Here is a 16,787-nt window from a genome sequence, read left to right on the forward strand (position 1 = left end):
GCAGCTGTTCTGACGTGGACGGCTTGCCTCGATGGGGTGGATAGACCAGATCTGAGCATTCAGTGAAATTGAATCCTTCAGCCTGGAAAGGCCAAATCCCCTGGAATACGGGCGACGGTGTGTTCGTCTGGGATGTGCCAACCGATCGGCACTACATCTGTGGTCCTGAGCCCCTGCCGCAACAATTGATTGGGTGCTTCCTCAGATTTGCCACCTCGGTGTCGGATCTGGGGTGCATGGGTGTTGGTTGACAAGCCGTGGGATCGGTGCAGGGCGCTGGCAAGCGGGAGCAGGCTTCTCCGCTCGTCGGATACGACGGCGTTTGATTGAGGTCGTCCCATCCAGCATCTCTTGTATTGATCTTGGCTGTCAACTGCTGCAATGCCGATGCTATACTTCTATGTAATTCGTCCACGTCACGACGGTTCCTACCCTTTTGCTGCCGTTGGTCACAAACCGTCCTTTTTGCAGTGCTTGGTGTTGCGTGCACGCCACATCCGCTCGTCCATGATCGCAGAGCAGCAAAGGCACAAGTCCCGCCAAGAAGACATTTGAAAAAGAATGTCTGCTTTGGAGGTGCAAAAAATGAGGCAAAAAGAAAGCTTACTAGACCAACGCTCTACCACTGAGCTAAGGCGCCGAGAACCGGTTGAAGGGTTCCAAGCAGTGGTTATGAGGCACCTACGAGAATTGAACTCGTGACCTTTGGTTAACTGTGCTGACCTTGTATCGCATAATATTGTATATAAAGACTTTATCAAGGCGATGAACGAAGCAACACGTGCAGCAACCGTGTTTTATCTCAACGGGTGAGGGGTTGTCAGCACTTTTATTTTTCTAATTTTCCCAGTTTTTTGACTTTTTTTTTCTCTCTCTCAACTCTGTGAGAGGAGAGAGAGGAAGAGGAACTGGCAGCGCGTACGTCGCTTTTGCTCTCTCTCTCTCTCTCGTGTGGTGGTTGGTGCAGGGTTGGACTCAGTGGCTTGAGTTGGACTGAATGCATTTATGTTCAGGGGGGGGGAGGAATTAGGGGCAGGGGTCTGGGTGGGTTGAGAGACTGGCGTTCGCTTGGCTGTTGAGGCGTGTGCTGGGTGGGTCGGCCACGCGCTCGTTTGGGACGTCATGCTGGTCACTCACTCTGTCGTTACTTTTTGCATGCCTGTCGCCAGATAGACGGATGAGGAAGAGGTGAAGGAAGCGGAGGAGTTGGTGCACCATTTCACTAGGGTCACCTTTGTGGCCTGGAGGACAGGACAGGACAGGACAGGATAGGACAAGACGGGTATGGGTGCTGCTTGACTGCTTGGCTGTCCCAATGCTCCAGTGCATTTGCTTGCTCCCAGGTGGGTCTTGAGCAATCTCTCACTGGCCTGTCTCAATCCTACCACCTCGCCAGCTAGAAGCGGCTCACTTGCAGCCATGGCCGTGCAAAGAAAGCCCTTTTTTGTGCTGGAGATGTCAGGCCGCAACACGAGTAGCGGTCCGATTCTCGGCGCACGGGAAAAAGACCATGTACGCAATCACCTGGATCTGATCAATCCCCGAGGTCTTCCCGGCGCCCACTCCCAGCTAACAGCCGACGGCCACTTTGGCTGGTCCTTCTTTCGGAGCAAGCTCATTGCCTTTGACGCTTACAATGATGAGCGCTTGTCATCTTTTGACTTTGAGGGTGCGGGCCAAGCGCCCCTCGTGCGCGCAGCCGTGCCCCTCGGGGACCTCGCTTCGGCTCCACTCCTGGTCATGCTCGACGCCGGTGCCATGACCCTACTCGTGCCTGTCAACATCCACACGGGTCTCTGTGCCCCAGCTCTTTGTGTGCCGCACAAGATTACATCCACACGTCTGCTCTGGGCGCCAACAGGGCCTCGGCGCACCCACGCGCACAGCCCACTCCTCAGCCCCAGCTTGCAGAATTTTGCCACGGCCTTAGCCCTGGGAACCACCGATGGTGAAATCATTCTTTTGAATGTTCCCCAAGCCAATTACACCCATCCCTGGACCATGGGCGACGAGCCTCGCAACCTGGTGCACCTGAACAACAGCCAAGGCCCCCTACAAGTTGATTTCAGTGCAACACCCGTTGCTTTGACCCTGCAAGGTGGGATTCAGTCTTGTCAACCTGGGCGCGCACTCTTATGACCCACCTCTTCCGATGGGATGAGCTGAAGCTGGCCGGCTATCGCCTCATTTCTTTTTTTTTTTTCGGGGTTTGATAGGCCATCACCACAGCTCGGTTGTTGCCCTTCACTTCGCCCCTGTTCAGGGCTTGTTGACGGCCAGTTTTCGCGAACACGGGTTTGCCCTCTTCTCTCTCTTTAAGAGCATCCCAGATTGCATGTGCGTATTCTTCTTCCCACCTTTTTTTTTCCCGAGTATTAGACATCACTGCTCGACGGTGGGAGCTGTCCTCTGCCCTGGCTCTCGCTCACCGCCCGCGTGCTTGCCATCTCGGCGCATTCCGTTGCACTTGCATGTCATAGCCATCATGAGGTGGCCATTGGCGCTCACGCAGCCTTTCTCTCCCACGTGGCTCTTCTCGCGGCCACTTCCGACTCCAACATTATCCTCTACCTCTTTGCCACTACTCAGCCGTACGTACACAACTCATCGCAATGGGCATGCATGGCACGATACAGTGTCTCCTCTAGCACCCGTGCGGAGACCCACAATCGCTCACCAGAAACTCGACCTCAATTCCACTTTGTGCGTCTTTGGCTGCTTCATAGGCGCTCGCAGGAGCAGCCACCCTCGCTGATGATCATGCAGGTGCAGATGACGGCCCCCAAGAATGTCCGCGTGGATGAGCCGGTACGTCCTCGGCTGAAGCAGCTGTCGGCATTCACTGCACCAACCACAGTGGTGGTCATCCGTTCACCATTGGCTTGGGTCCGGGCGTCATCGTGTGGCCTACTTTAGGCGGCGCTGACCACGGTGGAGGGCGTTGCTCTCCGCTTTGACAATACCCTGGGTGGGCCCTCTCCGGGTCACAACTACAATCGTGGCCATGTCTTGGCGCTTGAATGCATAGGTATGCTCGAGCCCCACTCCTGTCAGAATCCCTCACGGGCCCACGGCATCATCTTCCTGAGCATCAAGGCTCAACGACTCACGTTCTCCACGTGTATGTGCACAACCGCACCACATTGGCGCGCATCGTATTTGTAGAGGATCATGCCCGGGACATCTCGCTTGTCAACGTCGTGTGGAATAGCGTGTACGTAGTGAAGGATGATTTTTCTCAACGCCCTTTTTTTTTCAGAGGATAGGGCTTTCACGACCTCAATTTCAACACGCATTCAATACACTCACGGCCTGTGGCGCCTCAGGAGCCCGACGGGCAGCACCACAACTCTGGCTCTGCTGTTTGATGTGGACCGTTGGACCAGCTTCAACTACCCACCGGCCTTTCCCACGGCCTCTGAACTCAAGCTGCAGTATTTCTTTGCCACATATGAGCTTGCAGAAGAGACTCAGGAGGGTGCCACCACGGGTGCCGTCTCGGCAACTTTTGATCTCCAAGTCGCTCAGCCTTATGTATCGGGCCTGTTGGCCGGTGCCACCAGCAACGTACGTGTGATTTGTCCTGTCCTAGGTGCCTTGATCACTCTGAGGCCATGTGTTCTTTGTTCAGCTCACTCTTTTCTTGTGCTTGATGCCAACATCACCCATCTGCTTCTACTGCGCCAGCATCTTCTCAGCCATGACTGGCGTGCCAATATGACTCTGGACATCCATCTGGGCTACGCCTCCCACACCCCTACAGCGGTGGTGGCCTGTCTTGCTGCTCAAGTTGACGTTCGTGATGCGTTGTTCCCCTGCCACAGCCAGCCGCAAGCCGCATGCTTGCGGGTTGGCAAAACACTGACTTGTTCCACACATGCTATTGCAGGCCTTGGAAGAGCTGTCGTTGGGCGGTGCCAACGTCTTCCTCGAACCCGAAGCTGCGTTTCATGCTTGTCATTTTGCTGACCTCATTCATGTCGAGACGACGCTGGGAACGGGCGCCATGCAACGGTGCGTTGATAATCAATAGCTATGCAACCTGGTGCTCAGCTTTTTACGGAACATTGCAATGCTCATCGCTCTGCCGCTCTGCATTTTTCTCGGTGGCCGGCTTAGGCTTTTACTGGATGTCGCCCTTTTCAACGGAATGGCGGGGCTCATCTCCGACCTCATTCGAACCTTGGCCTCGCGTCAAGGACAGATCGCTAACTTGTCCGGGCTCAGCCTGCGTTCTGTTCTCGACTGGCTCAAGGCGGCACATCAACGGTGAGCGGCTCATGCTCAAATAAGCGCAAGCACAGAAGCATGAGCAGGCGCCAAAATTGAAGGCAGGGAGGACCAAGCAGCAGGCACTCCAAGAAAGCGGCAGCTGGTGTGCCTCAACCATCACTCACTGTTTGTGGCTGGCTTTCATCATCAGGGCTCGAGAATTCAAGTTGGTCCTTCACCGCTTTATTGCGGAGGGCCGTGCTTTCGGCTTGCGTGAGGCCGGTCCTGCGCTGTCCCAGTTCGAAACGCTTCGGGCCGTGGCCAATGTCTTTCTCTCAGATGCCGTGGTCCAGGCGAGCAGCAGTCAAAGCATTCTAATTGTCGAGCGACAGCTGCGCCAGCTCAACGCAGAAGCCCTGGTATCGATGCGCCCCTCTGCATTGTGCTGCTCATGTCTCCAGGGCTGCCCGTTCTGCACAGACTGACTGTTGCCCCACCCATGTGCAGCAATGCCAACTTAGCCTCTGGATTATGGCCCACCATCTTCTCGGCACAGAAGAGCAATCCTGGATCACAACGGTATGGCCCTACCAGTGTTGCAAAGACGGACAAAGCAAGTCCGCCGGCGCTCATTTATTTTTGTCATCTCTCCTTGCGTTGGGACATTGTTGCTTGCAGAGTGTATCTCGTCCCATGCTGGCCAGCCTCTGTCAGATTCACGGCGTGTCGGACGAAGATGTGCCACACGATGCCGCCTCACTCTTCAAGGCACCAATTGTCATGTCTCGAGCCGCTTTTGAGCACATTGCGTTGTATGCCCTCCTCCTGAGCCAGCCCAAGTTGGCCAAGAGCTTTGCTACCCTTGTGCTTGGGGACCGTCCCCCCCCCCCCCCCCCCCGCCGTTCGTGCGCGCGCACAGAGCACTCTGCCTGCACTGACCAAGCTGCCAGCTTTGACGGTCGAGCAACACGAGACCATCTTGCGCGTGGGCATGAGCGTTGGTACGTGCCGCTTGCGTTTTGCACTCATTTTCGATTTTCGTCGGCACCAAAGCCTTGGCTGGTGTGGTCGCTTGCCTCGATGCCCTGCCTCATCCTTCTCTTGTGTACCCTGACAGGCGCCAAAGAATGGACTTGTCGCTATTGGCAGGCGCACCGCGTGGATATTTTGCAGCACTGTGCTGCGGGCCTCACCGTCCAGGTTCTGGTCGACAACAAGCTTTCCAATTTTTGTTTCACAGTCCTTCGCAACAACTACCACGATGACGAGCGCGCGTGGCTGCACTTTTTTCAAGGTTTGAGCTTTTGCTTCTTGTGTTCATCGTTGTTGGTGAAGGCGGGCAGGATTCCATTGCCAATCCATTTTGCTTGACGTACAACCGCACTTTGGCATTGTGTTCGTCGCTGTTTCTAATGACCGGACGGCGGCATTTTTGTTGCACACTCGCTTTTCATGTATAGCCTGTTTGGAGGCCAAGCAAATCTCCTCAGTTCTTCAGTTGCCTTTGAACCAGCTCGAGAGCGAAGGCTTGGTCAAAACGTTGGCGCGGTCACAGGAAGCCCGACACCGGGTAGGTGGAATGCCCCGGGCTTTATTCGTCTCACAATTCCCCTTTTTGCACCCTTTTGTGCAATTCTCCCAGCGTGCTATCACGCCTCACTCATGAGCTCGGATGACAATGGTAGGCTGCTTTGTTCGTTTATCTCTTGCAGCGCGGTCGCTTCGCCGAGGCACGCGAGGTGGATGCAGAGGTGAGATTCGAAGAGGCTTCGCGGGCAGGGCAGGGCAAGGAGAGCATGGATCGGCGGGGCTGTTATGGCTCGACACGACCAAGCTCACTGGGTCTGTCTTCGCAGCTGCGTCGAGTACACCCTGAAGGTGCCGCCGAACGGCAGGCTATGATCAACAATTACTTGTCGACATTGCCGCCGTCCCAACGACATTTGGCACTGCACACCCGTACCTCCTTGTTGAGCAAGACACCCAGCACGCCGCTCAACCGCTTGAATCAGAAGAGTCCAGGAGCGTCACCGGCTTTGACTACAAATGCCATCTTGCGGAACCAGGGCGTGGCCACGCCCACACGCACCTCGCTCTTGGAGACAGTTGTCGCGAAGATTGAGGGCACTCCATCAGCGTCGCCAACTGTGACAAAGCCCGCCCGCCCGTTCGAGGGCCCACCCGTGACCCCTAGCCGTCAAGGCGCTGCAACGCCGCGTCGCTACTCCCTCTTGGGAGGGCGACGTGAAGGTCTCTCGACCATCATCAATGCCAGTGTGGCTGAGCTGCGTGGCCAAGCTGACCAAACGGGTCTTGAGTAAGATTTGGCGTGAGCGTAGTTTTGGGAACAGCGGGGTGACAGCGTGCGCATACGTGTTCATGTGTCTATGGCTGCTGATGTCTGTTTCATGTCTTGTAGGGTCAGTGTTTTGCGACCATTTGACGACGAGACAGAGGCTGTCCCTTCGCCGCTGCCTGCTGTGGTCAGCAGTCCAGTTCGCCTACTGGCCCACACGCCGACCCGTTCCAATCTTCGCAAGCAGTCGGGTGGACCGGTGAGGCATCACTTCCTGCTTTTGTATGGAAGTATGTGAGCATGGCAGGCCTGCCTCACCACTTTGCCCTGCCGCCCCTGCTTCCATAGTCGCAGCACTTGGGGGAGCACATCACATTTAGTCCACAACAGGAGACTCGACTTTTTGATCTGCCAGAATCCGCATCACCCGTGCCCACAACTTCCAGCCCCAGTCTGCCTGCCAACATGGGTAATGAATCAATGGACATGAGTGGAGACGGCGACGATGATGAAGATGACAGCGATATCATCATCAACCTGCCCACGGATCAAGTCATTGCATCGACACCGATGCGTCTTCGTCAAGAGCCCTTGTCGCCGTCCATGTCGCCCGGGTCACCTGTGGCGGCTGGGGCACCTCCGGCCTTCTCTTTGGGCAGCCCTGATCCGGCACCATCCCCCAAGCCCGAGGTCAAACATGATTTACCAAGTTCACCGCAACCCAGGACATCACCCCTCAATGGGGATGCGTCACCAGTGGTCTCCTCGACCAACGCACAGCCTCAATCTGCATATCAGGTTCCAATGGATGAAAGTGATGTGGGAGCTGTTCCAGAAGCCGAGACTTCCGACATTGAGGGCACGAAATCCGAGGTCGTAGAACCCGAGGATCTCGGAACTGGGGAGCCTGAGACTCAATCCTCGGAGGCCGAGGTCTTGGAAACTGAGGCACCAGAGACCGAGGCACCAGAGACCGAGGCACCAGAGACCGAGGCACTAGAGACCGAGGCCTTGGAAACAGGGCCCCCGGAGACAGAGGCCCAGGGTACCGAGGCCATGGAGACCGAGGCCATGGTGAGTGAGAGTGATGTTCCACCTCCAGCGGCTTTGTCCGAACACGGCACGACATCGGGTGTGGTCATGGATGAAACAGAGGACCAGGCTGTGGAAGCGCCTGCCACGCCCGCGCAAGGCAATGCTTCACCACCAAAGGCTGAGACGCCAGCTGTGGCGTTGGAAAACTTGCCGCGTGCCCAACGGTTGGCCATGCAAGCAAAACAAGCAGGTCTGCAGGATCTATTGCTTGGCGTGCGTGGTCAGAACACGGCTCTCAAAACACCTCCCCGTCAGATGGCGAGCTCCACTACGGCTGCTCGCGAGGAGGAGGCGGGACCAAAGTCTGCTGATCGGGTGTTGACGAGTACAACCACAATCTTGCGTCATAAGCGCATGGTGCGATCCCCCGGAGGCCCCAACCGACCTGCTACTTCGAGTCCGCTTGTAGCGGGTAGCCCATCCGCGTCGGTCAGCCAAGCAGGCCAGCAAGCAGTGACCATGCCTTCACCACGCAAAGTGCGCATTCAGCCAGCACCAGAGGCTGCACAATCCCCACTGCGGCCCAAGATTGTGGTGACAAACAGTCCAAAAGCGGCTCAAGACGCCGCGGGTGAGGCGACGTCAAGTCATACTCGATCGAGTTTGCGCCACTCCACACCCGCCAAGTCGTTGGCCGCACAAGCCACCACAACACCAGTGCACCGGGGCACTCGTGGCTCCACCACCTCGCAGCCCACCACCCCCTCTAGTCGTCTACGCCCTCGCCGCAAGGTTCGTTAGTTGGAGACAATTTCTTCAGTCAGCCAACTGTCCGCGCTCACTCTGATTCTGTCCTGTGGGACATAGGCGGCCATCAAGGCCGAGGAAGCCATTCACGAGATGACCCCCGGGCGCAAGACCACGACGTCAGCTTCTGCAACGAGTGCAAACACACCGTACGTCTTTGCATTGCGCGTCAATCGTTTGGGTAGGCCGGTCAGTTGCTCACCTTGCTGTGTCGGGTCAACGACAGGCGTCGGAGTGCCAAGAAAACCAAACGTTAATACAGATTGATGGGACTCAGTTGCGGATGACAGCTTGAAAACGTGCAGTCGCGTTGGCTCGAGTCGGCGGATTGTGGAGATGAAATTCAAACTTTTTATTGTTTTCCAACCTCATCGACGAGAGAGTGCGAAAAGATGAAGAGGAGCAGGAGGAGATGAGAGCGAGGCAAGAGGGACGGGAGACGAGAGCCAGCCTGTCCCAGAGCGTTAGAACAACAAAAAAACAAGCTCAATTCACAGAGCACCAATAGCACACAAAGAGCTTCAGCTCCAACATTCGTCTCGCAGCCGCGAGCGTCACCTCACTTCCCTGTACATGTACTCGAATTTTTCGCTTTTTCAGTTTTAAAATCCAATCTTTTGTTCGAAAAAATCTTTTTGTTTTGTGTGTGTGTGTGTGTGTGTGTGTGTGTGTGTGTGTGTGTCAGTTGACCGTTTGACCGTTACGTTCTGAGAGTGAGTGAGTGAGTGAGCCATGGCGGCGTCCGTGGCGGTTGCGGGGACGAAGGCTGAGCACCAGCGTGCGTTGGAGAACATTCGTGCGTTGGTGGATGCACAGCTCCCACATCACGGTAAGCCAGCCGGGCGCACATGCGAGGTGGTATTGGCCACGATGGCCACGACTGCCTTTGTTGGTCTGTCCAGCAGGTTGGATGGTAACCTCAGACGACTCATCTGGAATCGAGGATAGATGAGCGTGGGAAGCTGCGTCAGCTCAAGCTGGCCATTCGCCTGTTGAGCAGTCGCATTGAGTCGGCACTGCCCACGGATCTGGGGGACCTCAACACCTTGCTGCAGCGCCGTGGTAAGTGAACGGTTCTTCTTCGACATCTTTGCCTTGAGCGAGTCGTGAGCCCGGCACAGAGTCAGCAAACATGCCTAAACCCCCCCCCCCCCCCCCCCGCGCGCCCTTTAGTGTCTCATGAGGAGTTGATTCAAGAGCTTTGTCTCACATCATAGCACCCGTGCTCATATGCAGACGGCTTTGCAAGAGCCCGGTGCAGCCTTGGCCCTGCTATATGCGCTGAGCGGCTCGGGTAGTGTGACCGAAAAAACGGTGAGCCCCGCTTCTAGCGCCCTGGGGTCAACACGCATCATTGTGCCTCCGATGCTGACCTGCCCAATCACCTTGCTGGTCCGTGGGCAGACAAATGACGCTTTCCAGCATATGTCCTTGTCTGTCGAGGCCCCTACGGCATCTGTGATTCCGGCCAAACAGGCCGTTCATGCTCTTACCAAGCCGCAGCACGACGCCAAAACGCATGCCGCGTAAGCAGACGTGCCGTTGCTCCTCGGCTTTGCTTTGCCATTTCGTGTGGGCCCGATCTTACGCCGCAGGTTCATGCCCATGTGCAGGAAAGATGCAGGCCGCGTGCAGTTGCTGCAAGAATTGGCACGCCACGACAACTGTGCGTATGATCTGCCTGTTGCTTCTCAGATAAAAGCCTTTCAATGCGGCACTCTGCTCTTTCTCATTTGTCTCATCAACCTTGACTCTATTGCTAGATCGTTATGAGATCAACCAGGGCCACCTGCTCAAAGACGTTCTGCTTGCTTGCCACGGCAATGCTGGCAAATACATCATCTACGACTCGCGTATCGAGGCCTTCCGAGTAAGTTGATGTGTCAGAGGTCACGGCAGGCGGTACAAGGTTGCGAAAGCCCTTCACGCCGTCTCACTCCGGTTGATTCAAACGGCAAGGTGGCGCCAGATGTAGGAGTACCTGCCCCGACACGTCAGCTGGTCAGCAAATTGGCCGAGCTCGGCTGGCTGTTCAACCAAGTTCGCCTTTACATCGAGACATGCCGCGGCGATCTCAGCTACGGTGCTGTTGGCCAGGTGGGTTGATTGATGGCACCACTAGTACACGGGCGCGGGCGGATGCGTCGTGAAGACCAAGTTGTTATTTTTTTCTGTCGTCAAGCCACTTCATCATCTTGGAACACCATTCGCGTCTGTTGTTTGCACTTTTAGGCATTTTGCAGTGCTTTGCATGATCAGCTCGCAGACTATTACCGCTTGATTGCAGTTCTCGAGGGTCAGGTGAGTCAATGAAGCGTCAAGCTCTTTTTGGCAATGCCAATGAATTGTGTCCCTCACTTCTGTTTTTTTTTTTTTTTTAAATTTTGGTATCAACGTTAGCTCGAGCTCAACGCAGACGGACGACTCAATGATGAACAATTGCAACTGACGCTGCGTCGCTTGGTGGTCTGGACGGCCGAGCCTTTCTTTCGCCTCAAGCATCTGGTCTCACTCATTGACGTCGCGTCAGGCCTCAAGGGCGGCCAGTTGTTGTCCATGATGTACAAATACGGCCATCATGGTGACGCACACGTACAACAGCTTGTCAACCACGTCATGGTGGCCTCGCTGCAACCTCTCTACGACATGCTGCATGATTGGGTTTTCTTTGGCAATCTCAACGATCAGCATGGGTACGTATGCTGACGACGCGTGCTTGTTTTGTCTTGATCAGTCTTCTCAAGCTTTTACTTTGCCTCGGGTATGTATGATAGGGAATTTTTCGTCACAGCCAACCGCGCAGCCGTCGAGGCGCAACACGTAAGTAGAGACGCCTTCCACAATTACAGAAGCGCTTGACGTCTCATTCCATCTACCTGTTGTTTGGACCGCATTGCATTCACTTTGCGCTCATGTCGCAGGTGTGGACGCATCGTTTTGGATTGAGGTCAAGCATGCTGCCTTCCTTCTTCCCGCGAGCGCTGGCTGAAACGGTGCTATCGGTGCGTGGAACGGTGATTGTCAATACTTTGACTGAACAACACCGTCGTCTTATGTGTTGGATGATCTCACGACCGTTTGCTTTTTGTCTAAAATATGGCCAGGTGGGCAAGACGATCGAGTTTATTCGGTCCGTGTGTGGGGTCCGCAATTTTCATCTCGATGCTCTGGCACGAGCCCGCCCAATCCGCAGTCTTCCCAGCTCTGAAGGTTAGGCCTCGTGGCCCTCCATACTCGTCCGTGCTGCACTGAGGTTGCTGTCGTAGTCTTCATCGCGTTTGAGTCGGTGCCTACTGACCGTTGTGCCGTCACAGGTTTCGATGGACGATCAACAGCCGCGTTGGCAGATATCGTGCGCGAGGCTGAGCACCAGGCATCAGCTGCGTAAGATTACACTGCCTCCTCGTGTATCAGATGTCTTTTTTGTTGTTGTTTTCATTTGGTTGGCTAGGCGGAGGGCAGTGGGTAGCCTGGCTGGCTGGCTGGCAAGGCGGCAGACTTTGAGAATAGGAATGCGTTTCGAAAGCTCACTCTGGTCTGGTTGAAACGCATAGACTGATGGACTTGTTGGTGGATCAGCAACAGCTTGGCACACATCTGCGCCTGATGCGTATGACCCTGCTTTTGGGCCAGGGTGACTTTGTGCGCAATCTCATGGACGAGCTCAGGTACGCATGCATGTGTGTAATTTTTGTACTGGTAACAGCCTGGCGCTATCGACGCTGTGCGCTATGAACCCATGGTCATGGCACTCATCCTTCTCTGTATTCTATTGTGCTTGGCGGGCGAGCAGTGACGAGCTGGAACGACCAGCTGGGCAGCTATTTTTGCACAATCTCCTGGGCGTGCTGGATGGTGTCATCCGCTCCACCAATTGGGGCGAAGCCTCGGCCGAGGCCCTGGAGCGTCTCGATGTCAAGCTGATGGAGGTAACGATGCAAGCGCAGGGCCGAGCAAGCAAACCGACTCGACTTGGCGGCCACTTGTGTTATCACTTGCACAGACTGACTTTGGCTCCCCCACACTTGCCATGCCATCCACTTTTAGATCTCCCCAGGCGACTGCGGCTGGGATGTGTTCACGCTGGCCTACCACGTGGACGGCCCTCTCAGTGTCATCTTTACGCCCGATGCCATGCTCAAATACTTGACGAGTAAGTCTGTCTCGGCTGAGGTGGCTCCAGCAGCAAGGCATACCCATGGGACCCCATTTTTGATTTCAATCTCAATGATGTTGAATCTGGTTGCAGTGTTCCAATTCTTGTGGCGAGGCAAGCGCATTGAGTTCAATCTGGCGTCACTGTGGAATGAGCAAATGAGCTTGGCTCGTTTGGTGCAGGGCCTGACTGGTGCGTGCAAAGGCATGATACATCGTCGCTACGGGTGTAGGTGCAACCCGGGAGGACCTGACCGGCACGGGTGTGCATCCGATAGGTCTGGATCCTTTACTACATGACAGTCGGATGGTAGCGGCGGAGATGGGACATTTTGTCAAAGAGGTGCAGTACTACCTGCTCTTTGAGGTGCTCGAGAGCAACTGGCATGATCTGCAGGAGCGCCTGGCCCACGCGTCGGGTTTGGACGACATTATTGAAGCACACGGGGGATTTTTGAACATGACGATGCAGCGCATGTTCCTCACTCCCGAGCAAAAGGTTCGACTTTGGGCAATGAGGACTGCATCGATGATAGCCGCCCTGTTCTCGTTTACAAACTCAATTTTGGATGCTCTGCCGAATAGGATGTATTGTCCCAGCTGCGGTCAGTATTTGATCTGGTGGTAGAGTTCAAGTTGCGTCAGGAACAACTGCATCAGCGGCTGCTGGACGAGCTTGATCGCCAGCGGCGCATCCGTCTCCAGGAGGGCGTTCGCACGGCGCGAGGTGACTGGGCACAGGACGCGCGAACGACCACCGTGCAGCAGCGCGAGGAAGAAGCTTTTCACGCCAGCATCCAAGAGTTGCACGGCCACGTGTCTGTGATTGCTCAATCGCTTGAGGTAGGCGTACAAATGTTTACCTAGCTGCCGGGCTTCCTGTTTGTGCTTCCTAGCCAGATATGGCTAACGTGGATGTTTGCGGGTCAACTCATGTGATGAGTGCAATCTCACGGCTTGGTTCCTTGATGTCTGCTTGCAGCGCATGATTGGCAAGTTTTTGATCATGCTGCACAGCATTGAAGATCCGACGCTGCGCTCTCTCGCCGTGCGCATTGACTTTAACGGCACCTATGTCAAGTGCGTATTTCTCAAGAGAAGGATGTCCATTGGTGAGTGGGCATGTGTTCTGGCTCGACGCTTTCTCACATGAAATGGGTGATTCGTAGGCGCATTCCAGAGTATGCCGAGCTGATGGAGCCGATGCGTCGCCGCCGCAAATAGATGATGGTATATGCCATGCACGGCTCAACGGCCTTGATAAATTTTCATTTTGAGGGTGCATGTGCGTGGGCGCGTGTTTGTGTGTCTTTGTGCAAGTGAACGAGCATGCCCCGCATGTTGTCATCGTTGTTGAGAGTCGCCCTCTCAACTGGCTTGGATGCTTTTTTTTAAACATGTTAATCGCCAAGTGGCCTTTTGATCGTTGAACCCGAAGAAATCCACATGAATCACAGAAGAGGGCAAGAGAAGTTGTGAGGGAGAGACACAGAGAGAGGCAGAGTGAGGGAAACAGAGAGAGAGAGAGAGACAGACAGAGAGTTTGAGAGAGACAGAAAAGAGAGTTAGAGGCATAAAAACGAAACGATGTGTCGTAAGAATTAGCCAATAGTGGTGATGGCTTGCCGATGCATTTTCGTTCTCTCTCTCTCTGTCTGTCTCTCTTTCGTGTGTGTGTGACAGGCGCAAGAGGAGGATGCGGGGTCGGAGGTCTTGCTTTCTCGTGTGTGGGAAGAGGGGACGAGTGGTTCGTTCGCGAAGGATCAAGTGTGAGGATGGGTTGCAGCTGTTGGTCGCGCTGTGCTCGAAAGGATGGATACATGGCTCAACGTTGCTTTGGTTGGACGACATCTCGCCAGCGGCTGTTTTATTTTCCCCCGTTGTCCCCGCCATCGCTGGTTCCGCGTCATCGTCGCAAGCCTTTGCACGACCGGCCTGGTGCAGTCGAGATCTGATTTTTTACCGTGCCAGCGCATCTGGCGACTTGTTTCTTGTTCGCTCATCCATCACCGGCGACCGTTTCTTGCTCACGGCCTCGACCACGGCGCAGCTCTTTGTGTGACTCAGCCCTCGTCGTGGCTGCATCCCGTCATCACAGCCCATCCCGTGTCGAGAGAAGGCCTCCACGCTTGCTCCATCACACCGTCGCTCTCCGCCCTCTGGCGCCGTGCATACATCACAGCCCTTGACCTTTTGCGTGTACTCCACGACGCCACTCAGCCTACTTGCGACCAAGGCTAGTCCATCCCGGTGCACCAGGGCCCAAGTATACCCACGGCACCATACTCCTCCCAACTGAGAAAGTCTTGGGCCGCTTTCTGGGATTTTCTTATGCTGCGTCCGGCCTCGAGACAGCAGATTCGGAATCTCAAGGAAAACAAACGTAGAACTGGCCGCGAGTGCATGCTCGCGCTGCTGCTTTTGAGTTGCCTTGGTGTCGACGCGACCATTGCTCTGCCGCCATGGCTCCGTCTTTGGAGCTTGCTGTGCTGCTGTGCAGCACCTGGCTCGCACTCGGGGCAGCCCAAAGCGCGGCAACGTGTCGCGGTGGTAATCTCAGCAACAGCGCGTGCCAAGATTGTCGCTTCATTCCTGCCAACTGGCCTTGTACCAATTCCGAGTGGGGGGATGGTCTCTGTACCGATGCCTGTGCCCCCGAGCTTGACATTGATTGTTACCAGCTGGTGGAGCCAACTCTCGAGTGTGCCAACTCGGATTCAGCCAACGCCCTGCGCCAAGTGGACACGGCCTCCCAAGTCTTGTTTTGGTTTTTCATCTCAGTTTTCATCTTTGTTTGTAAGTTTTTTCCAAGCGGGTGCCGCATCCTACGCCCTTCCCCCTACTCTTTCCTTCATTTGTGCAAGGCTAGCTGTGTGAAGCAATCTGACCGCTGTGGTCATGTGTGGGTGGTCGGTCAACCATGGCTTCCCCTTGCAGTCTTGTTCTGCTTGCGAACCATAGTGGTCACGCCAGGCGCGCGTCAAGCCTGCCGCAGTGCCTGCGGTGACATTTGCGCGCAGTTGTGCTGCTTCTCTCCAAGGTAAACAGCAAGTCGATCCAACTGGTCTACCTTCTGGCCTGCTCTCAATTCGTTATTCCGGTTCTGATGCACCTTCATTAATTCTTCTCGATGAGGGAACCAAGCCTCGGGGATGTTTTTTTTTGGTCGCCAGTATCCCTAACAATCGGCATGCATGCATGGCAGGCACGGAGGTGATGAAGCGGGACAGGAAGGCAATAATGAAAAGTGGGTTTTTCTTTGAAACTGTGCGTTGCAGATGGGGATGAGCAACGCGCTCAATGTTGGCTTTTCCCCATGTGCCTGTGTAGTGCCTTGCCACGATATGCCGATGTAGGACCGCCTCCGGATGATTTGACGGCCCGTGAGGCCGTGGAGCAGGGCACAGAGTTGCACCATGTTGAGACGCGCGGAGAGGCTGATAAAATGCTCGAGCCTGCGCCCAGCTATGAAAACGTCATGAAGCCGGGCTCGCATCTACGCATTGACCTGAGCTCTTTGCAAGGCACCGGCGCGCCTCCACCAACTCCAGCTACAATCGGTCTGCCATCACCCATGCGGCCGGGCGTCTTACCCACCGAGCTACGGTCACCCCATTCGCCACGCAATCCTCCGCCCCTGCTGTTGCAGTCGAGCTACTATCCCGACTTGGGTGTGATTGCCGAAGCCACCAACCCGGACCACGAGACGAGTCAAGCAAGCCGCCACGACTCGAACAGGGCAATGTCACCAGGTCGCGCTACTGTCGGCCCAGTGGGCGAGGGTGAGGTGGTACCAGAGCTCTCGGCGCCAGCCTCCGAGCCAAACCCACCTGCGCCGCAGCATCTGTCTGCAAACTCGCTGCATCGCAGCGTCGACGTGATTGACGTCGATGAGGTACAACGCAATGTCAGTCCGTTTTCTTCGCGCCGCAGCAGCGCCAGCCACATCACTGGTGTTGATGCGGGGAGCCGACGGCCGAGCGAATCTGTGTTTGTCTACGACGCTGAATTGCAGTAGCCACCTGGGCGAACGCTTGCCCCCTCATTTGTCTCTTTTCTTTCGCAACACGTTTGCCGTTTGAATGCGCACTTTTGCAGCAACACGGACAAGCGCTGCCTTGATTACGCCCCTTCAAGGGGCTGGAAACTTCCCACCTGAGATGCGAGACCCAGATGCATGTGAACATGCTATTGTTATGATTTTATTCTCGCTGCCCCTCGCCTCTCCACTTGTACTTTTTTTTTTTTTTGGGGGGGGGGGGGGGGGGGGGGGAAAAAAAAG

At 55.4% G+C, this 16,787-nt stretch overlaps 2 protein-coding genes across 2 annotated transcripts; both read left to right on the plus strand.

The window, feature by feature from the left end:
- Positions 1 to 1,419: 1,419 nt before the first annotated feature.
- MONBRDRAFT_32439 (uncharacterized protein) lies at positions 1,420 to 11,493 on the plus strand (the record flags this gene model as incomplete). The annotated part of the gene is made up of 34 exons (XM_001745758.1): positions 1,420 to 2,098; positions 2,217 to 2,337; positions 2,481 to 2,591; positions 2,727 to 2,808; positions 2,917 to 3,028; positions 3,097 to 3,214; positions 3,327 to 3,567; positions 3,688 to 3,795; positions 3,890 to 4,014; positions 4,120 to 4,269; positions 4,424 to 4,631; positions 4,720 to 4,791; positions 4,891 to 5,076; positions 5,132 to 5,213; positions 5,330 to 5,506; positions 5,673 to 5,782; positions 5,898 to 6,529; positions 6,632 to 6,767; positions 6,857 to 7,122; positions 7,168 to 8,335; positions 8,411 to 8,539; positions 9,167 to 9,242; positions 9,299 to 9,412; positions 9,612 to 9,664; positions 9,755 to 9,876; positions 9,946 to 10,016; positions 10,114 to 10,220; positions 10,310 to 10,447; positions 10,583 to 10,651; positions 10,751 to 10,855; positions 10,952 to 11,043; positions 11,125 to 11,170; positions 11,272 to 11,352; positions 11,455 to 11,493. Coding segments are annotated over 34 exons (6,126 nt in total), but the record flags the coding sequence as incomplete, so codon positions are not given.
- A 3,474-nt stretch (positions 11,494 to 14,967) lies between these two features.
- Positions 14,968 to 16,523, plus strand: MONBRDRAFT_8258 (uncharacterized protein; the record flags this gene model as incomplete). The annotated part of the gene is made up of 2 exons (XM_001745759.1): positions 14,968 to 15,301; positions 15,784 to 16,523. 2 exons carry the CDS (start codon positions 14,968 to 14,970, stop codon positions 16,521 to 16,523), a joined length of 1,074 nt encoding a protein of 357 aa, XP_001745811.1.
- Positions 16,524 to 16,787: the final 264 nt, after the last annotated feature.

This window comes from Monosiga brevicollis, genomic scaffold (genome assembly GCF_000002865.3).
Source record: "Monosiga brevicollis MX1 MONBRscaffold_10 genomic scaffold, whole genome shotgun sequence".
NCBI classification, from domain to species: Eukaryota; class Choanoflagellata; order Craspedida; family Salpingoecidae; genus Monosiga; species Monosiga brevicollis.